At 33.8% G+C, this 24,250-nt stretch overlaps 3 protein-coding genes across 4 annotated transcripts; 2 read left to right on the forward strand and 1 right to left on the reverse strand.

Moving 5' to 3' along the window:
• Positions 1–926: 926 nt before the first annotated feature.
• On the reverse strand, positions 927–4,434 carry LOC109855317 (protein yellow). The gene is made up of 3 exons (XM_020429493.1): positions 4,066–4,434; positions 2,620–2,878; positions 927–1,983 (listed from the first exon to the last, which is right to left on the reverse strand). The coding sequence occupies exons 1-3, from the start codon at positions 4,290–4,292 to the stop codon at positions 1,360–1,362; spliced, it is 1,110 nt and encodes a 369-aa protein (XP_020285082.1). The 5' UTR covers positions 4,293–4,434; the 3' UTR covers positions 927–1,359.
• A 435-nt stretch (positions 4,435–4,869) lies between these two features.
• LOC109854638 (protein yellow) lies at positions 4,870–8,096 on the forward strand. Of its 2 annotated transcripts, none has more exons than XM_020427979.1 (4): positions 4,870–4,919; positions 5,198–5,750; positions 6,151–6,565; positions 6,744–8,096. In XM_020427979.1, exons 1-4 carry the CDS (start codon positions 4,870–4,872, stop codon positions 6,971–6,973), a joined length of 1,248 nt encoding a protein of 415 aa, XP_020283568.1. In that variant the 3' UTR covers positions 6,974–8,096. The 2 variants fall into 2 exon arrangements, with proteins under 2 accessions (XP_020283568.1, XP_020283654.1); XM_020428065.1 differs by having other exon boundaries at positions 4,878–4,919; positions 5,179–5,750; positions 6,744–8,095.
• Positions 8,097–8,595: 499 nt separating this feature from the next.
• On the forward strand, positions 8,596–21,914 carry LOC109858459 (ubiquitin carboxyl-terminal hydrolase 31-like). Its single transcript, XM_020435776.1, has 4 exons — positions 8,596–9,966; positions 18,929–19,302; positions 19,717–21,133; positions 21,288–21,914. The coding sequence occupies exons 1-4, from the start codon at positions 8,974–8,976 to the stop codon at positions 21,408–21,410; spliced, it is 2,907 nt and encodes a 968-aa protein (XP_020291365.1). The 5' UTR covers positions 8,596–8,973; the 3' UTR covers positions 21,411–21,914.
• Positions 21,915–24,250: the final 2,336 nt, after the last annotated feature.

The raw sequence follows: 24,250 nt of genomic DNA on the forward strand, positions 1-24,250 counted from the left end.
GTGACCTTGATAACATATGTCAAAATTGTTGAGATCGGAAAATAGTCCGTATAACTGCATAATTACCAAAAATAAAAAAATAATGTAAAACTTCAAACATTTAAAAACAGATTACAATTAACAAATTAAACAAATTCTATATAGCAAAAAGTACCGCAATTATAAATCCATCTAATCCGTATATTCTGCTTCTATATCATATGTACAAGAGTAGGAAGGTAATTCTATCCTGTGTGGATATCAATTTTCATGAAAGTTTAACATTGAGATCACATAGTTCTGTCTCAAGTGTATAAATTACAGCAAACATAAAAATACAAAACTCGAAATACTCGTTAAATTTGGTGCAAAAAGCTACTAGTTATTTAAATATAAAAGAATGAAAGAGAAAATCTGTTTTGATAATAGTGGAATTGAAAATTGAATCCTCTCTACTAAAGCTGAATTTATTACACTCTAAACATTCTTTTCAAAAATAGAAATAAATAAATTGATGTAAAAAAAGCAAATTTTTTGTTAAGTATAAAACATGATGTGTTATTGATCTTTTTACGCATAATGCTTAATCGTTTTCTTTTTTCTTTTTATAAACAAATAAAACTTGTTACGAAAGCCTTGCGTAATTTGATTAAAGCATAGCAATAAAACAAATCTTTGATCTACGGAATAGTTTAAAACAAATATACAAAAATTTTAGATTATAAAATATAGTTAAGTACTTGAATTGTGTGTGTAAATAAATTTTAAAAGAAAATGTATACGATATATGATATGTATGTATATAGACATTTAACGCTAACGGTTACTTGCTTTGCAGATTAAACGTTTAATTATAATTAAAAAGAACAAAATAATTAATATTCTTATCCGCACTGATGCAATATATCGATGCATAACCGATTCAAGATAAATGTCTAATAATACGCATCTCGCATTCATCAAGAGGAGATAAAAATCACAAATTTTTTTTGTAACATGTTTATTTGTCCATCCGTTGAACATCAGTAAGTGACATTTTGCTTACTGTTTGAGTTTTCGCGTTGTCGATGCAAAAAACGCATCGCAGTCGATATAATTTCAGAGAGTTCACATTTCGACACTACAGAGACACACAAAAAATGATATCGCTATATTATAATACACATTCGTGCGATAATAAAGACACGATAAGAAATCACATCGGTTCGCATCTATATAGCATGGGAAGAAAGAGAGAGAAAGATAGAACTTGTCGAAATTATAAATATTGTTGCAAATTATCGGTCACACAAACAGTTGGAACAACCAGTTGTTTTTCAAAACGATCGTGTTCGACACACGTAGAGATCGTTTGCAACGAAGCGGAAACATGGTTTTGTTCTACATGAGGTTTAACGCGTGATTGGCTCCGCAGCCGACGGTGCCCTGCATGTAATCCGGGAAGTTGCTCTCGAGTACGCGCATCCGTCCTCGCTTGTAATCTGGCACAATGTGCGTCGCCAAGGCGCATTCCTGACTGTTATACACAACGTGGAAGTTTGCCGGTTGAAACGATGTAGTGCTGTCCCATCTGTAAACTTCTGAGTCGCCCTCGTAACGGAAGAAAAGCGCGTTGCCGTTGTCGGTTCCCAGAATGATCAGTCGTTTTGGCTTTGGTCCGAGGTCATGAATTTTGCCTTGCGTGTGGCCGCTGCGCAAGTGATCCGTGCGAATGGAGAACACGCGATTGCTACCGAGATACGTAAAAATTAAGCAGGTGCTACCATCCTGATGGCGTATCAACGCGAGATATAGCACGTCACGTCGGCTGCAGTTTAGTGTCACCGCTTCCGGAAGTACGACGCGGTAGCCGCGACCAGAAGTCACGTCGTATACGAGGATCGCTCTTGTAGCTGCGTCCGACACGTAAATGAAGACGCGACCGTCTGGATTGTAGTCCGCTACCACGTATTGCAATCGGGACGAAACACTCGTTAAACCGGACAAATCGACGATCTTTACGACCTACGACAAAACATTTCTGTTATTTTGTGAATGCCACACATTTAGTATAAAAAATTAAACACTTTAAAACTTTAAACTGAACTTCTCAAATGTGAAAAACACTAATTACGTAATCTTTGATATTCTGATTTCTCTCTTGAGAAGATCTTATCTCAAAAACACTTTTTTATTTCTTTTTTATTCATGACGATTATTTGTTACGGTAAGAAGAGTTGTTTGAAATTCACATTGCATAAAAATGTGAGAAAAAGAAAAAGCGACACGGATGAGTAACACAAATGAGCTTACAAAACGCATAGCTAACAAGAAATTATATAAGTAGAACAGAAAATATACAATAAACTTCTTTCTAATAAATTAATAATAAGTGTAATGGCGTTTTGGAAACTTCTTTCTATTTTCTTTTTTCTATATAAAAAACACTGGAAATTTTGCAAGACTGAAAGAAATAAGATCTACTGCTTGTCACATAAACAATGTAAATTCTTTGATTCTAAGAATTCTTTTTATGTCGTATCGCTTTTAATCTTGTAAGCTTCGCAAATATTACAAAGATTATAAGTAGATATGATAATAAGCAATTCAAGTCTTTTACGTCATTTTATATCTCATTTGTCTTAGAATATATTATCTTACCTTGCCGGTTCGTACGTTCAGAGCAACAACTTTTGGTGAGCATTTACGTTCAGACTTTTCCAGAGAGTTTACGATACCCGTGTCCAGAACCCAAAGAACTTCTTGAGGATCCAAATAAAGGTCTACGACATTCTGTAACGCGGAGCACGTGCCTTCTTCTTGAATCGACCAGGAAGGAAAAGCGGAAAGAGTGGCTTGTTGGCAATTCTTGTCTTTCAAGGAAACTTTTGCTAAGGTCACCGGCACGCCAGGCTTAAATCTGACAAAAATATTTTCAACTTTAGAATCTAAAACAAAGTAAAATTATCAACTGATCTTTTTTAACCCTACATAATATTTATTCACTAGAAAACATTAAATAGATATTAAGAAGATATTATATATATATTTATACACACACACACACACACATATATATATATATATATATGTATATGTATGTATAGTTTGTGAGTAAACTGTTACAATTTATCAATCGATAGTAAGTGTCATAAAAAAACAGTACATTTTAGCAACAATCCAGGAACATTGCACGTTAATCTTTTAAAATCGCTACTGATAAGATTAATAACACACATTACGTAAAAGAAAACGGTGTGCACGATGAAGATATTGTTATTACAGTATATGCTTTTACCGTTGAACAAAATACGTTTCAGTTCTATTCACATCTATATAGATAAAAATTTCATACGTCCTTTACGAACCAAGACAGAGATACACAGTAGTCTTCTAATGTCATAACGTTAATTATTAAAAGTACAAACGTGGCATTCATATCATCACGTGACCTTTGAAAAAGTTTATAATCATGTGATTCGTCATGTGTGTATTTAAAGTAAAACTTTAAGTTATTATTATTTATTTTTATACAATAATCTAAACAGATAATTACTTCGTATTTTCTTTAAAATCATGATTATGGTCGCGTGTTACAATCGCCTTCTACGTCAAACACAGCCTATTAACGATTTCTATGTGTACTGTCCACAACCTACTAGTGAGGACCAACTTTACGTATATCGACTCGTTACTGAAAGAACATGATTTGCAACAAGCGTACTTTTTTCTTACAAATCCTCTAACCAAACGAGCAATACTGAAGAATGCGGTTACTCTTTAAACCGGATTTAGTTACCATAAAAGAAAGCAACGATTTCGATTACGTTGAGTAGAAGAGTAAAAATACAATTGACTCGCTTTAAACCTAGTTTATTGCGGCAGAATGTTTTGTAACATGTAAGTGACAATAATAGATATGATTGTTTTTTGCGACTTTTTTCTTTTTTGTCCAAATATGTTTTCTAAAATAAACTTCGAAGAGCTTTCCTCGTTTAAAAAAGCTTTATTACAGTTAGAGAAAATTGTATATATACTTACTTTCCGTAAGTAATTAATATCAATTAAAAATTATTATAAAGCTATAAATTATGTATCTTTTTGTACCTGGGCAAGGCAAGGATAGCATCGTCCTTGTAGATTGCAACTCTGGTAGAGAGAACGTTCTTCGAGATGTAACGATTGCTGTTTCTGAATAAGCTCTTAGTAGCTGGAGAAGGCCATTCGAAGGATCCGCCAGTCCATTGGATGTTCTTTTCAACTGTCTTTTGGATCTGTTCGGCACCGACGAGACCGACGGCGACGATGAACGCCACCGTCCGTAAAGTAATCATCTTTGTTGCTCTTTTCGTAAGTTTTTTCCGTCTCTCAAACAAACGCTTCTTGTACGCGTTTCTTCTCGGCGATGGAATCGTAAACTGTAAGATCCTCCGAATTGCGCCAATTTTATATTCCTGTTATGTTCGAGTCTTGTTGCAAAATATTTAACAAATATTTAGTCGTGGTAGCAAGTCGGCGTGAACACGTTTGTAAAAGGAATTCTTTGCGCAGACGTTGATGTACTAAATTTACCGGAAGTATCAAACAATACGCGATCATTATGTTATTAATTTATGAAGTGCAGAAATCAGACAAGTACAATAAATAAATCAAATAATGTGTAATTTATTGCACTTCCTGCTTTATTGTTTTCTAAACAATTTTGTTTTTTTTTTTTGTCTTCCTGAATTTTACATTATTTATAAACAGCGTTGAAGAATGTTGTCACGAAATACATCTTCTTTTTAAATTTCAATAGCCTTGAATGAGACAGTTGTCGTAAACTATTGCACAAGAAAAACCAATACAGTACAAATATAAGCAGTTCATAATAAACAACATGTATAAGTATATAAGTATAAGGTCGTATAAATGATTCGCACATTGGAAGATTTTCATCTGACTGAGATTACACGAATCTCGTAAGTTTCCATATTTATATGTCTTCAGATTTAAAAACGTTATTTATTCATATGTTATATATATATATATATACATATAAAATATACATCTATATATTGTTTTTCATAGATTTATTATTAATTTCATCGACTTTAATCTCAGTATTTATGAAATTTTCTTTCAAAAAGAACAGACAAAAGTTTTTATCAAAAGTAGAAATATCACAAGCAAAACATATCGATTTTTTCGAGAGAGAATAATCTATTAACTCAATTTTAGTCATTGTGTCTTTTTACAGAACATCAAAACATTATTGTATAAAAAACCGCGTTGTAAAATACGGGCGCAGGATGAGAATTCCAAAGAGCGCTCTGTGCCTGATTATTCTGGCAACTAGTTTATCGTTGGTAATGTCTGAGAAGCAATTGTTTTCGGATCTGTCGTTTATCCTGTCCGGTCAGAGCTTGGACTGGCCATGTCAGAGCACCAAGAACATCTACGAAACGAGTGGACGTTATGTCCCCAGAAATATCATTGCTACAAGGATGCAGATCTACAAAGACGATGCAATTGTGGCATTGCCGCGTTACAAGTCCGGTGTGCCGTTCACCTTAGGTGTCATGTCATTGAAAAACACTGCGAAGGACTCCGTAGCGCCGAAAATGACACCGTTCCCTTGCTGGGCGATTCAGGAGGAAGGCAATTGTCAGGCGCTACAGAGCGTAGTGGACATAGCTCTGGACATTCAAGACATCCTATGGGTATTAGATGTTGGTATAGTAAACACTTTGGAACAACCGGTACGCAGGTGCCCTCCGAAAGTCGTCGGAATTAACGTAAAAACTGGAAAGGTATGAAATTACAACAACAAATAAAGAAAAAACAGTTACAGAATTTTAAACTCACATTAATTCTCTCTCTCTCTCTCTCTCACAAATGTTATCTGACAAAATATGTTTTAAAAATATTTAGCAAAAAATTCTGTTCAATAAGTTTTTTGTTTAAGAGAACTTAAAATTTTGCGACACTAGTGAAGATATTAGGTAATTTTATGATGTCTCAACATAAATACAGTCTTGAAAGTAATATAAAAATATTTAAATGTTAATATTTTTACTGTTAATACTATTGCCACTATGTTAGTTACAGCAACATTTTGCTGAGAGCTACTGTTTAAAAATTTATAATTTCTAACATTCTTAAAATAAAAAGCAATTAAGAATTTCGTAACAATACATACGTATCTTGCAGGTAGTTAAGGTGATCGATTTGACTCCTCTGGTGAATCCGATGTCTCGTTTACAATATCTGTCGATCGATTATGCGGAAGATGGTCAGGTGTTTGTGTACGTAACTGATGCCGCCTCTAAATCCATCATTGTCTACAACGTCACCGCCGATAAAGGACACCGAGTGATTCTTCCAAATGCCGTCACTGTTGGCGTTGATCGACGAGACGTTCTTTACTTGACGCTGGTGAAAAAGAGCTGCGGCACGCCTGTGGCATACTTCACTTACCTGGGATCAAACAGGCTCTTCGCAATCAAGGCAGAGAATCTGAGAAAAGGTATCTCACAAGGATCGGTTATTGATATCGGACCGAAGAGACAGAAGATTGTTCTTCTCGGAACTGACAATGGCTGCTCTATTTTCTTTAGAAACAAGGGTAAGTTGGTCTTTTATATCTATTAATTAAAGTGGATTGTAATAACGTACTCTTTTCAATCAGTTATTTCAGAACGGAGTTTTCCGTAAAATAACAGATATAATTTGTGGACAGTTCTTGTAAATAGTTTTATGTTTCAATCAAATCTCTAATTAAGAATGATTTTCTTATTTTTTAGGTGAATCCGATATCTACTTGTGGAACACCGAGACACCCTTCACACCGGAGAACTTTCTCCAAGTGCAGAAAGCCGGTGACGATTGTCGTTTGCCAACTCAGGTAGTTCCTGGTTTTAAGAGATATATGTGGGTAATTGAAAGCAACTTTCAGGATTACATACAGAACACCGTGAGTTGCTCGGGTGCTTCTATGGCTATTCATCCCTTGGTCAAATCAGACGAAGACTAAAAGTCGTACTCGTTAACCGAGAGTTTTCTTTATCGTGATTGTCGCTTTACAGTTGTGTACGTTAAACAAGTATTCGATAACTTGTACGCGATTAGAGATTAAAATCGATAAATTTAAGAAGTTTAGATTTCGATGCATTAAATGCACAAGAAAAAAATATTTACTATTTATTTATAACAATGGAGACACGACAATTGGCGTAAGAAATGTTTTTTTTTGCTGCATCGAAAAGTGAACTCAGCAAAATTATATCGATTTATGAAATGTTTTTTTTATAAATATAGGACAGATTCGATCTTATTCTTGAAAGATAACTCTCTCTTTATCTCAACCATTTTTATGATATTAATTATTTTAGTGAACAAATTGGTTGCATACACGTATCACAAATAAAATTAAACAACCAAACTGAAAATCGAATTTCTCTATTTTGTCGCTGATCTAGTCAGTAATATAATCGTCAATCAGCATCTCGCATTTTATTTTTTGTAAATAACAAGTGCTATTTATGAATATATTATTAGATTCAATGGATATTGGAATGATCTTACCATTTGCATCGGTATTTATTACATATGTATTTTTATGTTATAATTACTTTAGTCGTGAAAAATCTCACACATATTGAAGAGCGTTGTGCGACTTAGAAAGACGCTTAAATGGACAAATCAACCAGTGTCAAAATTATTTCGTCGATATTTTAATCGACATCAGCAAAATAGCTGCTAAATAATTTTATTGTACATTAAAAACTTGTAATGTACAAAAGATACAAGAACGTGTTCTCACCTCTAAACAAAAAACAAATATAATTTATTATGGTACAATATAGTACGTATAGTATAATATACAATATATTATAATATCTTGTAACTATTATTATGGAAATCGATAAGAAATAAACGACGGATTATGTATGAAGAGGCATATGTGCAAATCATGTACAACTCCCACACACACTGAAGATACAATTACATTTGTGGTTGGAACCGCCAAATATTCTTTCACGGTGTAAAGCGTTGAATAAAATCGAGAATTGTTGTAAAAGAAGATAAAATATGCAAATTCACAAAGTAGAAAGAGTTTTTTCTGAATTGACTATATTATTATATAGTGAAAAAACAACGATAGAAAAGGAACAATACTACAATATACACGATCTATTTGATGCGATATTGGTTTTGTTGGAACGCTTCGTTAGTAAGGAAACGTTCACGATAACTTTCTGATAAAAAAAAGCCTAAAAAAAGATAAACTAAAGTTACTACCAAAAAAATATACATTTTATTATTATATTTTACACAATATGTTGAATGTCTTATTTTCACGCTCATTACTTATAACAACACATATTTTTTATTCGAATTACAATCTTTCTTTAACAAAACGTATTCCGCGCAGTAAGATAATTAATCTTGGTAATATATTAAAAAAGATTCTTTTATAGATCTTTTATTGAAAGCCTACAGTTGCAAAAAAAGTATAGTTTCTTCTTTATCGAGCAAAGAAACACTTATCGCAGACAATATAAACCGCAATGATTCCACGCAAATTTCTAGATGTCGCAGTGATCGCACGATACAACCGTGTCCCATCAAAGTAGTTCGCGTGTGATTCGTGGTCTCGATTCGACGTTGTGTGAAATCCCGTAGATTCGCGGCAAATGGCCGCTGTGGTGTAGTTTTCGTGCGAGAGTGTTGAACGTACGAACGCGTTCGGCTGTGGCCGCACATACGAGACGTGCAGGCGACGTGTCGTGTAACGTGCGTGTCGATTGTACCGTGCGTACAATCGTCGTCGTCGTTGTCGTCATCGTCGTCGTCGTCGTCGTCGTCGTCGTCGTGGCGCACGGGGATCGCGAACGATATATCCTCGGCACCGGGAAATAAACGCTCGCGTGATGTGAGGCGAGAGCGTAGCGACCGCGATCGCCTACACGCCGTGGCCAAAGTGGTGGTGGTGGTGATCTCGCGCGCCACAAAAACTGGCTGTGGCTGGCGATGAACGCTGCGAAAACGGACGATCGCGACGGCACATCGGTGATGAAATCGGTGTCGGCGGGTGAGCTGGGCGTGGAGGAAGAGGTTAAACTCGCGGAGCCGCGCGGCGCCACGCGGCTCAAGCGCACCTTTACATTACCGAGAAACCCGTTTCAAAGCGCCAATAGCAGGATGTCTCGGCGACGTCCCAAGCAGCAACAGCAACAACAACAACAACAATCGCAGACCCACGGTGACACGAAAGACGCCAACAACGGCGCGTCAATAAACGCCAAGGAGAACGCCAGGAACAACGCGCGGAACGCGGAAAGTATGCAGCAACATGGCAGATTGCTATATGGCAGTCAGCATCAGACCGGGCAGATTCAAGAGTGTCAGGAGCGACCGCTCGGCAAGAAGGTGTTCCGTCGACCTTCTTGGAAGAAGTTCATGAGCAAGATAGTGCGGCACATGTCTGCGGTTGGCGCGCAGAGCCACAAGAGCGCGTCTCACCACAACCACCACCATCACTACCAACGTACCATCGTTGCCGAGGATCTCGGCTCGAGTGCGGGCGACATCAGGGTACCGCCGCCGCCGAGACCAACGCATATACCGCCGGATCGCGTGCCGGGTGTTATAGGCCTACGCAATCACGGCAACACGTGCTTCATGAACGCGGTGCTGCAATGCCTGTCCCACACCGACATCCTCGCCGAGTACTTCGTGCTGGATCAGTACAAGGTCGATCTGTCGCGCCGCAACAAGCTCAATTCGAAGAAATACGGCACCAAGGGCGAAATCACAGAGCAGTTAGCGCTGTTGCTCAAGGCGATATGGAGCTGTCAGTATGATCCGGAGATGAGCACCGCGTTCAAGAGCGTCGTCGACAAGTACGGGAGCCAGTACCGTGGCAATCTGCAACACGACGCCCAGGAGTTTCTTCTGTGGCTGCTTGACAAGGTGCACGAGGATCTCAATCAGGCAACTAAGAAAAAGTACAAAATCATAAAGGTAAGCGACAGAAAGCACATTGCGGTCGGAGCAATTATCGGTCGTAATCCGCGCGAAGTGAGCGCTCGGAATGCGCAGAAATTACGAGTCTCGTAAAAGAGAGAAAAACGCTTTTACTTCTTGCAAAAATGACAGCTGATATTCTCATTTTCTAACTTGATATTTTTGCGCGTGCACATATTTCATATATAAATCTTTTTTTATTTTGATATATGAGAAATTTTTATATGATTTCAAATTATTTATGATCATATTTGTGGTGTAAGTTTTGAGTTTTTATCTTTAAAAATTTAGTGTTTTTAATTGATAGAAGTTTTATATAAATATATATTAACATTTAAAAAAGCTATCATACAAAATCACTATTAATGTTATCATGGGTGAAATTTTACTTCAGTATATATTTTTTTATTTTAGAAATCAAAAACTTTAATGTTACGAATAATATTCATAAAATTAGTGTTGCCAGTGGTTACGTTTTTTCATAACACTGATTAAAACGAAATTTATATGGGGTAAAATGTTACCCCATGATAGCCTTTAAAAGTTAAAAAAAATAATTAAAAAAAAGAAATTAAGAGAATTTTATACAATTTTGTATATTATTTCTCTTTTTGTGATAATACGAAAGTTCTCGACTAATGATATTTGACTTCTAAATTTTGTGTTTGATACACAATCACAAAAAAAATTGTCATTTTTTTAAGAAGAAAAAAATTTCCGTTCTTTTCTATTTTTTTCGACTTTACTGCGTCAAGTATATTTTTAGTAATATACCGAAACAAAAAGTCGACATACTTGAAAATGACGATGCACCACGTGTGTATCGCGCTCTTGGTAAACAAAAAATACTCGCTGTATCTTGACCTGAAACAGAAACTAAACTGACAATAATGCTCTTATATATCGTAAATATAACAAGAATAATAATTTAAAAAAATGTATGTATCAGTATTGTATTTATCTAAGTAATCCAACTTTGTGTGTGCCATGACAAATATTATTGTCTTGATAGATATAATATTTAATAATTTAAAGAAAAATTATAATAAAAACGTATTTTTTATTTTCTATATGAAAATACACTGATTAAAATCAACATTTGAATAAGTTCTGAATTATTTTGAGTTTTATAAAGAGTAACCAAAGCATTATAAAACCGTAATGTTGAAATATCGTTTACTAGTGACGTTTTTAGTGGAATGTTATAATATTTATATTACAACACACAAACACGACCATTTATTTTATTTTAACAAATATTGTTTAAAAGTTCTTTGTAATTGATACTTTCTTTCCTATTGAAATTATGGCTAAACTATCTTTGATGATTTCAAGAAACTCGACAGAAATTGCTACGACGAATAACGCAACGGCTATTTAAAAAACGTAGCAGGCGTAGCAAGCAATTAAACACATTCTACGGCGGTAATTTAATCAGGCTAGTGGTCGTCATGACGAAAGAAACTTTCTCTCTGGATCGTCGTGGCCAGCAATGTGAGAGACGCTCAACGAAAGCTCGCCGCTGCAGTCTTTTTCTCTCTTCTGTCATATGTATATATATATATATATATATATTTCTCTCTTTCTTTCTCTTTTTCTTTCTCCACAAACCTGTGCATACAGAGCCGAGCACGCATGCGGTGCGTAGGTATACTGCTACACACGAGCGATATTTTAGCACGAACAATCTCGCGTGCGTGACGACTGTGAGCGAAAAGCCCGCCAAAGCACGCAAAGCGTTCTTTCTCAGCACGTCTCATCCGACACTTCTGTCGCGAATGGACAAGCCAAGAATAACCGTCTATCTCAAACTAAACACGTGTTCTCTTGAGGCCCGGAAGTGCAATAAAGATGACAGGCGCAATCTGGCTTAAGACAGCAAGAAGATTCTCGTTGCAAACAGGAGCTACCTGCCTTATCTTAAGAAGGAATGTTTCGGCAGCCAGCAGCTTTTTCTAATAGCTTTTCTGGGTTTTGCCAAAAACTTATTGACACTTTTATCCTTTTGAAAATAATTCTCGGATTAAAATCTTAACGACATAACATATTATTACTGTTCTCTTTGAATTACTGGCTGCTACACGCACACAAAAAATGCATTAATATAAATATTACTTGTTTTAAGTATTTTTTATAAATGTGTTTTATACATTTATTTCATAAATTTTTTATACATTCGCAAATAAGTATAAATTCATCGTATACGTATAAAATTTATTCAAGATGCATTTTAGATCTTAGTAAATAAAAGTTTAATACTTCAAAAAAATATTAAATTAAAACAAAACTTCACTTTTTTTCTTGGATGAAGTTCAATGAAATTCTGTTAAAGAGAACTTTTTCTCTAAGTAACATGATAACGATTTTTTCTTAAATTTATTATAAGTTGAATATATTTTGAGACTTATCAAGAAGTATTATTTGTTGAAGATAATTATTAGTTAAAAGAAGGAATGCAATCACACAGGATTGTAATCACTTTTCTTTACAGTAGAATAGTTTTCTATATAAACGAAAGGTGACAGTAACGTATTTAAGAAAGAGAGGAAGAAAGCACAGTATACTTAAATAAGTATATATACATACTTACATATATATTGTGTGTATATATACATATATATATATATGTATGTATGTATGTATATATCTATATATGTATATATGTGTATGTATGTATATACATATATAAAAGAAAGAAAATAGCCTTTTACAATTGTTTGAATATATCTTGTTCTTTTTAAGCTCGTGAAATTGTCACAGGGAAGAAAGGGGCCAATACGAGCCGGTCAAATTGTTTTGGTAGATATATTTATTATTGTAGGGACTGTCAGACGTTTCGTTTATTTGTTATATGTTTGAATATATTTGGATATTGTTTATCAAAAACAAACTATAATGTTGAATAACCTATTGGAAACCGAGAATAAACTATTCTGACGTAATTCATAAAGTAATATAAATATTTACTTATGTATATAAATATTTATATATGTGTTATAAATGTATATAAATATGTATATAATATTTATTATTATATTAATATTTATCTTATTTGTGTGTGTAAATCGCTTTACATATTAATATAATAAGATATAATATAATAAGACTATATCTTCTAAACAACTAAAAGTATAGTAGACAAATTGATTTACGATAGATTGTTCCACAATTTTTATTTACTGCTTCTCGCAAAACGAGGCAATCGACAAATGACCATTCTCGAGACCTTAACCCAAATTTGCTTTACGTTCGAAAATACGTGCTACGCTTTTCAACATTGAGATTCCAAGGTGTCGACGGAGTAAGAGTAAAATGTTGAGTGGAGAAAAAAATAGGAGAGCGCAAAGAATTTGGCAAGATATATATATTCTATTTATATTGCATTTTCTTAAAAAAAGTTGCTTGGGACTTGATATAATTAATTACTAAGATTTATCGGATATATCAGATAATACGAGATGAAACTATGATACTATGATGGGGTTAAATAATGAAAAATCTACTAATCTTATAAAATTTTAAAGCTGATAATAACTGATATTTAAAACATGTTATAACCATCCAAACCATTTGAATTAAACATGATGATTATATATTATTTATTATTATTTATTACGTATATCATGAAATTGTGTAAACGTTAAAATAATTATCATTTATTATCACTTACATCAGGTAACAATATTGTCGATCGTATCACTGATGTCGCATTTTTTCCAGCACCGCACTTTAATATAATTGTGCGGATTAAATAACATAAGAAAATTTTATATATGTATATATATATATATTTATATGAAAAATATTACACAAACTTTATAAGAAAAAACAAAAAAATAAGATTAGGCATATTTTTAATTGATTTATTTATTTTTTAATTTTGATATTTAGTTTAATAAATAGTTATTGCTTTTTATTTAATGTATATATAGTACCTCTATCTGTAATATAGATGTTTTTCAGTATATTTGTATCTTCTTTTATTTGTATTGTTATCTTATCGTTTACTTCTTAGTTTTAAATCATTTGTTGAGCCAGCAAGATATTATTCTTCAGCCTAACAAACCGATACGAACTGATTGTGAGTATCAATAACGAACGTGTCGTCGTCTTTTAAAACTGTGTGCGCTTCTTTTTTTCTTATAAAGAAAGTTACATTTTTAGTTTGACAAGTTTTTATAATTTGATAGTAGAATAATTAAACAAAAACATTAAGGAAAGAAGAGGGAGAGAGAGAGGGAGAGAGACGTCAAGTGCCGTGCGTACACTTGTCTACAAGCTTTTGTATTCACGCAGTTTCGAGTAAAGAGCACATCTTGCACATTTCTGCTTCTCGAAGAAATTGCATGTACATACGTATTGTATGTATGTGCGTATATATTATGGTCGCCGAACGTCAACGTCGCTAGCGCGAGAATACATCTTCACGAAGAAACCGGAGCCGGACGGTCAGACGGGAGTTAGTACCGTAACGAGGACTGGCCTTGAACGAGGCCATGGAGATCCAGTTATCAGTTTGCATTGCCGAGCGCTTTTGCGAATTGCGGCGTATATATGTGGGCTAACTACTGTCATCCGGCGCCAACGTGTGCTTTTCGCGCGTCTCGTCGTGTACAATGTGCTGCATTTTCGTACTTTACTCGTACAACTTATCCATGCCAATCTTAATAAATTATTGAATAAATAAAGCATGCATAGTTTTGGCACAAATACATAGACATCTAAAAATGTTACGTCTATCATTTTTTCCACATCCAACGTATTCTTTTCATTTTTCTGATTTTGTATGAAGTAGGTAAGATTAAAAAACAAATTGAAAAATACTACTTACAAATATTGTATAAGTAACTGATACATGTAGTTTATTACATGAATATAGGCAAGATGCATTGGTTTCTTGTTTTTATTTCGAATATTCTTCCGCTAATAATACATATTCGCTTTTATTTTTGCTCGTACATGACTTATGTACGTACCGACAAAATTTGAGCGAAAATCTCGATACATGACTCAACAATTCTTTTTATTCATTGCAAGTGCAATCCAACTGCGCTATATGTATATAATAATAATAATTAACTCTGTGTATAAAAACACACAAGAAAACACGCTTCTGAAAAATTTTTGCAACAATCGTTTTAAAAGGATTACATGAAAAAGATCGATGATACAAAATCGAAATTTTTGATTTCTATTATACCATTCGACTGATATTTCTCTCAATTGCAAGCATTGCTGTCAATAACTAACTTAAAGTTCTGCGAACGCAATCTCGCAAAGACGGATGTTGCGTTAAAAGAATAAAAAGTATCTTATAATCCATCTTCGGTTTATTTAGTTGCAATATCATTTTAGACACCAAAGATTATCGACAAACAAGTACGCATACGTAACTCGTGGTTTTTACGTATTTTCGAGTGCACATGCACCGACGTGACATTGACCAATTGTAAGCTCTGCGTCGAATCGTTCCAGTCGTACGCATCGGAAATTACTTCCGGCAACCGGATCGCTAATACATCCTGTGTGACTTCGTCGATTATGCCATTCTGCGGTTTTTTTTCGCATTGCGTGTTATAAATTACACGACTTCGGAAAAGCGGGCGTGTTTGAACGAATATTTGCGTGGCACTGCTTTACCTACCTATGACATGGTATATCAGATGCGATATTCCGAATTAACTACGCAATGACGATCACTTCGTATACTTTAGTATTGACAATTGTCATTTGTTAAAGTGTAAGTCAAGCAATTTGATATAATTGTGCACCACATGGATATCTGTTGCAATTATGCATCGGAGTTTCTGTATTACATAATAAGAGAAGTTACGGAATATAAATTATTTATACTCCAAAAACTTCTTTCTTTATAAAACCTGTTTTACAACATTTATATACTACAAAACATTCTTTCTCTAAAAACCCGTTTTACAAANAAGTCGTTGTTAAGAAATGACTGATTACAAATTTCCCCTCCACTGAATTGCCTGAATCTCGCGTATAAGAGGCACGGTGTGCTCGCGCAGTTCGAGCGCCACTTCGTTGCGCGTGAACTTGGCGCGAGGCACTACCGTGCCTCTTGATCAGTGTAATTTTGTATATATAGAACATGTGATATACTTACATAATAATACATCAATTTATGTACGTACATATATAATAAATTTTATATAATTTCTTTTTTATTTTATCTAAAATTTTATTGTCTATTTGTTATATTCTATTTTATTAATTATATAATTTAATTTATTTTTTAAGACATTGTATTTAAGTTCTCTTCCTGAAATTGTTATGTCATGTACGCGCCTTTGCGATTAAATATAGGTACACGCGTATACAATGTGCGGTTAGTCAATAATAACTTCTGCGCTACTTTGAACAAGTTGAAATAGTTGTAGATAATAAAGTTTTTTCTGTATGCGTTAGATGCATGTTATGTCGCTAACTTGTGTCTTCACAGTTTTCGTGCTTTATAAAATCTTATCTTGACCAACACATGAGCTATAACTCACTCGAAGGCTATAAAAACTTAACCTCAATACTTATCATCCTGTTAAAGAAGCTCTCTTTCACGTAGTCATATTTATACTGAATAGAAAATAATTAAGTAAGCAAGCAAAAGCAGACAGAAATTATTTAATATTTGTTTTAACAAGATGTTTAACTATGTATTTTATGATAACACTCTATTAATTAGAGTTTAATCCCGATATACTTGACACAATTAAAATCTTAGATATCCGAAAATGTTCTTGAATTGTGTGTTCCACTTGTGTGTAACAAAATTACATTTTATATAAGAATATCTGAGATGTAAATATATTCACATGTAAACAAATGATGATAACAAAATATCAACATGTCGCAGTGAACGTGATTGCGGTGCAACGACATCATTCAGTTATTATATCATTACAGCAAACAGTAAAATAGATTCACTGTTTATTATCTCATATATAGATAGTATGTTTTATATATTTAATAATGATTGTATTTTGTAGAATATTGAGAAGATTTTATCAAGAATAAGAAAAACTGCAAAATTTTTATTTCTGAAATGAAATATATAAGTATTAAGATAAGATTGGGATGTTAAGTTACATGATGTCAGTACAGTGTACAACATTTAACGTTAGACCGCTAAATACTACGAGACTTATACATTAACGAGTGCATAGATTTTAGCGTATCAGCGACAATATGTTCGCAGAGTTTGCATATTTAGCGCGGTCAGATTCTTTTCTCCAGCCGGTGCTATTCCGCAACGCGTCTTTCCGCAATGAGAAAATCGCGAGAGCGTAGCAGAGCGGAGAGACAGTCGGCGGTTGCGTGCCGACGCGACGCGACGTGGAAAAAAATGTCATCAAGCAACAACGGAGCGATTTATTAATAGCATAAACGGATTACAAATGATGAGTGTCGTTATGTACTTTATGCGATAACCGAGTTTTACGTTAACATCGATGTGGCCAGAAAGTGACGCAGCTGGCCGCGCAAACTTTGCAGGATTACGTACGCAAGGAATACCGCTGACGTTTATACGGTTTCGCGCGCATGTCTGCAACAGACAGCTTTACCTCAAACCCATTCCGTTAGATTACGTAAATCAGATTACAAATTGCGAATACTGAAAAACTCACTTCGATTAGATTGACACAATGCACAAACGCATATCAAATATATAAAGTTAAAAATTATACAAATTATACTCTTTTACTTTTTATTGTTTAAAATAGTTACCGTTGATTTCAACATGTTTCTTTAATCAAAAACTATTTTATTCTTTAGCCTTAAGAACTTTAGATTGATTTTAAAAAACGAAGAATACATGTATTTATTTAGAAGATCAGCATTTTTTCTTTGAAATTTTATATTTTTGATACTAAAAATTTATATACATATAACGTCTTATATAAAGTTAACGCGCAAATTCAGAGCCACTATAGTGGCTAGGAGGCCAGTCCTCAAAGAGGAAAAAACAACTGAACGTTGTCTAACATAAAAAAATAAACTGTTTATAAGGCTTCTCGAGATTGCTCGTTACGATTACAAAAGTCAGATTTTGTTCAGTTTTAATAGTTGGACCACAAAATCATTAACCAAAGCAGATACGAAACTTCCCTTTAGCGTTACCCAAAACTAACGTGGGCATAAAGAAAGTTTTTGTAGCTCTTTTTCTGTTTTTTATGTTTCTTGTTATTTTTTTCTTTTTTTTTTCTTGTTTTAATTTTTTTGCATTAATCTTTTTAATTCATTTATTATTTTACTTATGTTGTTTAGTTTTAATTAGTAGAACAGAAATAATTATACATATAACAAATTCGATGCTTTAGTTTATTCATTGCACACAATACATTGTTTTAACAGACTTTGTGATAAATTTTTATTAAGTTTTTGTTTAGAAAAGTGACGTCCTATCAGGCGAGAGAGACTAGATATTATATCTCTAAAAAAGTATACATTTCCAAAATATATATATCCAAAATACATGTTTCCAAAACATATGTATCTCTAAAAAAGTATACATTTTTTAAAATATATGTATCCAAAATTTGAGACCTGAAAGAAATTTTTCAGCCATTCTGCATATTCATACTGTGTGTATTTAATTTAAATATATTAAATATACATATATATATATATATAAGTATATATTTATATTTATATACAAGTATACATATGTATGACTTATACATATGTATATATTCACGCGCGCGTACGCGCGTGTTTGTATGTATTTCAAATACATGTATGATACGTATATATGTAACAATACAATTCAAAAGATAGTCGAACAGTTGTTTCAGCCATTACAGTGGTTTTTCTAAAGGTTAAAGAAAAATTTGAGCCTTTTTTACACGCAGTTGTAAAGAATTTTTATTAATTTTTATAAACGAAAATGTTAATTATGAATGTTAATTATTTATATACTTTAGTATTGATTATCTGTTTGCAGAATTCCTTTGGCAGACCCGATGACATTGTGGCCGCCGAGACTTTAGCAAATCATGTGCGGTGTAACAATTCATTCGTGCACGCTGTGTTCCAAGCACAGTTTCGGTCTAGTCTGACTTGTCCGAGATGTCATCGACAATCAAACACCTTTGATCCTTTTCTATGCGTGTCAGTACCAGTACCGCAGAACCATCGTCAGATGAATCTTTATGTGAACGTTCTCTACACTTCTCAACAACCGCGGCAAGTTAAGATTGGCGTGAGCGTGAATCAGTCGGCAAATATACGAGAACTCCGAGAAATCCTCGCCAGCGATACCGGAGTGGATGAAAATCACATGCTGCTGACTGAAATCCATGACGAAGGATTTCACAGGTAAATTACGACAATAAAAAACAGCATAAGAATATCTAAAAAGAACTGTTTGAAGTAAATTCTTTATAATTTTCCATCAAATTTCGAAAAACATATATTTAAATAAGAGGAAACAATAAATAATACAAATAATAGTACAATAGATATGTATATATAAAAGAGTAGATTACGATTTCATGTTACAAAAAGAGCAAAATACTTTGTAAACACAGCAAATTTTCTTAACAATTTTATTGCGTTTGTATTACTTTGCGTTGTCTAAGCTTCTTACATGTCACTTATATAAAGATAGTATATGTTTCAATAATAGAAAACGAAAAGGAAAAAGAACATATATATAAAAATATAAGAATATACGTAAAGGAACATATATATATGTGTGTGTGTGTGTGTGTGTATGTGTTACTTTTACAGAACCTTCTCCGACTGTCAACCTTTATCCGTGATTACGGAGAACGATCCGCTTTACTGCATTGAGCTGCCGCAATTGAAAGAACCTACGGAACAAGCATACATCTTGCTGGTATGGATCAACGTACTTGTGAAGGGAGATCTAAAGCAACGTTTCGGTAGTCCGTACACGATGCAAGTGTCGCGCGAAACTTCCTACGAGGATCTGCAGAAGCTTCTGCTGAAGGAGATGCATAGTACACTGGCGGACGACGTTCTCACAACCAGTCAAAATCCAGGACTCTTCAACATTCGCGTAGCAGATCCAGCGGCAACACCTGTTCAAGATGAACATCCCTGCATCGATCCTTGTGTAGAACATCCGCTCTACACGGAACAAATCGAGCAAGCGTTGGCGCTTTGTGCCGATGATTCAGGTCCTCAACACGTAAAACTGATTCTTGAATGGGACGAAGCCACCAAGTGTAATATTATACAGGACGACAGTGATCCAATCGAGGAACATGCCAGTGTGAAACAGTTAAAGACTAATTCTGAACTAGGTGGCGCGGTTACTTTAGAAGAATGCTTCGATTTGTACACACGAGCGGAGATATTAGGAGCGGAAGACGCGTGGCATTGTCCATATTGCAACAAGAAACAAGAAGTTGTGAAAAAACTAGGCCTTTGGTCGTTGCCTGATATATTAGTTATACACTTAAAGAGATTTCGTCAGCAATCTAGGCAGCGGTCAACATCCAAATTGACTATGTTAGTTGACTTTCCTTTGTACGGCTTCGATATGACGCCGCATCTTGCCCACAACGGCGTCCAAACAACTCACAATAATGTCAGTAGTCTGGGCGGTTTGGGTTGGTCGCCTTGGAAAAAGCCGCGACCACGGCAACACAATATCCCCAAGTATGACGAGAATGTCTACGACCTATACGCGATATGCAATCATCACGGGCAGGATTTGCAAGGCGGACATTACACTGCGTTTTGTAGAAATCCATACGACACGCAATGGTATTGCTTCGACGACACGCGCGTAGAAGCGGTCAATGACACAAATCTGATAACAAACGCGGCATATATGCTGTTCTATCAACGAAGAGGCTTGTCCAATAATTCCACTGGAAATTCGTCTGCGGCGTCGACGAGTTCAGCTGGTTCCGGCTTGGATCACTGGGTATCAAAAATGCCGCCGTTTTATTTCAATAATAAAACTACTAGTGACGTAACAAACAATAAACAAAGTAAATCGCAAGAGATACTATGCCAGGAGAAGATCGTCGAAGAGAAGAACATAACTAATTTTACTAGAGGCTGTGGCAATTACGCGACTCTGCAGCCAAAGAAGAGGAACGCGGCGACGGAAACTGATATTGGGCAGATCGATCATTATTCGGACGATGAAGCACCTTGCAGAAGAGAATGGGTAGATATAAAGTACATTATTGAAATTAGATTATTATATTTATGATACGAGTTTATTGATACGATACGATTAAACAGAAAACAAACAACTCAAACTTTCAAATTAATAAAATTAAATTAAATTAAGTTTTTATTATATGTATATTTGATTGTAGATTTCACCAAAATCTGTACGAAAGACTTCATCCATCACGTTGACACCACATATATCGCCAGCAATAATTCAAAATGCCAGCAGCGATCCAAATACGACGGTGATACATGAGTCGACGTTGTAACACACGATATAAGCCAGACTAAGAAGTCTGGCTCGAGCGATGCTCAATGTACAGTGCCTAGTGTGTCGTGATATTTGAACGACATCGAGTGGCAAAATGAAAAACAAAAAACAGTTTTGATAGAATTAAATAAATCCGTTATTTTTCGATTACCAGACACACGCGAACGATGTAACCAGAGACAAATGTTTCTTTACTTCGAATTTATACGGAAATGTTTTTGCGTACGGATATTTTTGTGAAACGGATTTCAGCAGTATGTTTATCTCTCTTCGTGCATGTTTAAAAGTGTAATAAACTTACACACGAACGATTTTCTGATAAAAATACAAGGCATTAGTAAGTTTTGTAATTGTAATACCATGTTTGTACACAGCTCTCACGTGAATTGTATCATAATAGCTTTTTAAAAGAAGACAAATCTTATACTCAAAATATAATAATGAAGAATTGCATATTCTTAAGAAAGAAAAAAATATAGTGTTTATTAATGATAATATATAATTATAGACTTCTTAATATAGCAACTAAAACAAAAAAGATTCTACATATGTCCAGAGTAAAAAAAGATATTTTCCAGAATAGTTTTGTGCAATTGTGAAACATTGTCTGTAATATCAATGTAAATGTTGTTCGCATTATGTCATCTTACAATGAAAGTATATGACAATAACAAACTATTTGTACATTGAAAAAAATTCGCAATACACGTAATTCGTGATACAAACCTTGTTTTACCAATAGTCGATCGTTTCTGGACATATTACGTATTATTGATCATTGCTTTTGAATTTATGCTTAACTATAACATTTATATCTGTATTATCCACTAGTGGCCTTATCTAAATAGGTAATATTAATATACATGTAATTATATTATAATCATATATTTAGAGACGATTTTTTTTTTAGATTTTATTGTAGATATTGTGAATTTTTTGCGAAAGTCATCGAAAGCTACATCAGTTTGCAGTCTTTCACTGATTTGTGAAAGTTATTTAAGGAACACTAAGTTTTTATTACAGATTATATTACAGTTTTTATTCGAGTTCTTCCAGCAATTTTGTGTGTGTGTGTGTGTGTGCGTGCGTGCGTGTGTGTGTGTGTGTGTGTGTACGCGCGCGTGTAAACACAGTATTTTACTAATATAAAAGGTGATTAATTTCATAACAAAATAAAACACGTACATGTATATGTTAAAGCGCTTTCCAGTATTTGAGGATATCTGAATAATGTTTTAAAATCCTATATTGACAAAATTCAAGTTATTTAAAATCCGAATTCATATACATGCATTGAATTCCTCTATTTTAGCAATTATTTATTTTTTGTTACTAAGGCACATCTCTGATGAAATATAAGATCTATCTATGAATGTTCTTACCGATCATAGAATTTTCTTCGACTTTTTGTTTCCGAAACATAAAATATAATCGAATATATGGATCTGGACTCTGGGATTCTACAGATTTAGATTCAAGATGCGGATTTAAATCCGCGTGCGGTTCGGTCGTAATACAGATTTGACACATTCTATTGTTCATATATTTTGAATAACTTCAATTTAAAAACTCCAAATTATCTGCAATTATTCACTATCCTGATACTTGTGTAGATTTGAACGAATCTTGGAGCTCTGATGCATATATATATATATATATACATTAAGTGTGTATGTGTATATATACATATATATATATATATATATGTATATATATATACATATATACACATATATATATACACACACACACACACACACTTGGTTTTTTAGTGCGCGATTGAATATAATATCTTTCATTTTTCATGATCATTCCAGTCGGATATTTAAGAATACAAACGAGAACAAAAACGAGCGAAAGCAAGGATTTATAATAATATACATAATGATTATATATACATATAGCGAGTAAAAGATATTTAAGTTATTCTATTAGTTACACATTTATTACTAGTCACACGTGTATCGCGGGCACGAGTAGGAAATATGCGCGTAATGATGATTAGAATATGTGAACGGAAAAATGAGAGAGTTACACACTATCCGCTTTATATTTATAATGATTTTAGAAATTGCGAGTAAACTATCGACTGAAAAAAAAAACATATATATATATACATTACAATATGAATTATTCTTTCGTTGAAATAAATAAGACATGTATGTACATGAAAAAAAACGTCATTCCACTTTATGCACGTTAAATATATGTAAATTCGTCGTTTTCGATTTACGCCTTTTGTGCCACTTACATTTGTGTGCGTTGCATTTTGTTACACGTTTACAAAAAAAGTAAGAACAAAGAAAACTATCATATAAATGATATCATATAATTTTTTGCATAAACATGTGTGTGCATATCCTGTCTTTTTGAATATCTTTTTAGAATTAAATGTATTAGTCCATGCAAAGTTCTTTACTTATCGACCAAGTAAAAAAGAAGGCATAAGTAACCAAAACTCTGATATTTCACCGACATGAATCGCAGAAATCATGGATAACTCGACAAAAAATGGAAAATAAATACAATGAAACAAACTATAAAAATGTTTTATTTTCTCTAGTATTAAGATGATTTTTGCATTAATTCAGCAGATGTTTAAAGCAAAAAGTGTGAGAATTCTTTATTTTCTTTGTTTTCAAAATTTATAGAGAGACGCTGAATAATATTAGTATATGTTTTATATATATATATACAGGGTGTCCCAGAATTGGTTTAACATCGCTCGTACACAGGTAGAAGGAATAAAACTAAGGTGAAAAGTCCTATACCATTTTGCTAGATTCGCAATAGTTACCGAGATTTTAATTAACAAAGATCCGCGAATAAGCGTGCATC

The sequence above is a fragment of the Pseudomyrmex gracilis genome, unplaced genomic scaffold, assembly GCF_002006095.1.
Source record: "Pseudomyrmex gracilis isolate BER0280 unplaced genomic scaffold, ASM200609v1 scaffold_0, whole genome shotgun sequence".
NCBI classification, from domain to species: Eukaryota; Metazoa; Arthropoda; class Insecta; order Hymenoptera; family Formicidae; genus Pseudomyrmex; species Pseudomyrmex gracilis.

Excerpts from the sequence above, each read along its gene's own strand:
- LOC109855317 (XM_020429493.1), bottom strand. The coding sequence starts at position 4,292 with ATGATTACTTTACGGACGGTGGCGTTCATCGTCGCCGTCGGTCTCGTC. Across the intron at positions 2,879-4,065 it reads GCTATCCTTGCCTTGCCCAG|ATTTAAGCCTGGCGTGCCGG; the intron begins GTACAAAAAGAT and ends TATTTTTGTCAG. Across the intron at positions 1,984-2,619 it reads TGAACGTACGAACCGGCAAG|GTCGTAAAGATCGTCGATTT; the intron begins GTAAGATAATAT and ends GTTTTGTCGTAG.
- LOC109854638 (XM_020427979.1), top strand. The coding sequence starts at position 4,870 with ATGATTCGCACATTGGAAGATTTTCATCTGACTGAGATTACACGAATC. Across the intron at positions 4,920-5,197 it reads ACTGAGATTACACGAATCTC|AACATCAAAACATTATTGTA; the intron begins GTAAGTTTCCAT and ends GTCTTTTTACAG. Across the intron at positions 5,751-6,150 it reads TTAACGTAAAAACTGGAAAG|GTAGTTAAGGTGATCGATTT; the intron begins GTATGAAATTAC and ends CGTATCTTGCAG.
- LOC109858459 (XM_020435776.1), top strand. The coding sequence starts at position 8,974 with ATGAACGCTGCGAAAACGGACGATCGCGACGGCACATCGGTGATGAAA. Across the intron at positions 19,303-19,716 it reads CATGACGAAGGATTTCACAG|AACCTTCTCCGACTGTCAAC; the intron begins GTAAATTACGAC and ends TTACTTTTACAG. Across the intron at positions 21,134-21,287 it reads CACCTTGCAGAAGAGAATGG|ATTTCACCAAAATCTGTACG; the intron begins GTAGATATAAAG and ends ATTTGATTGTAG.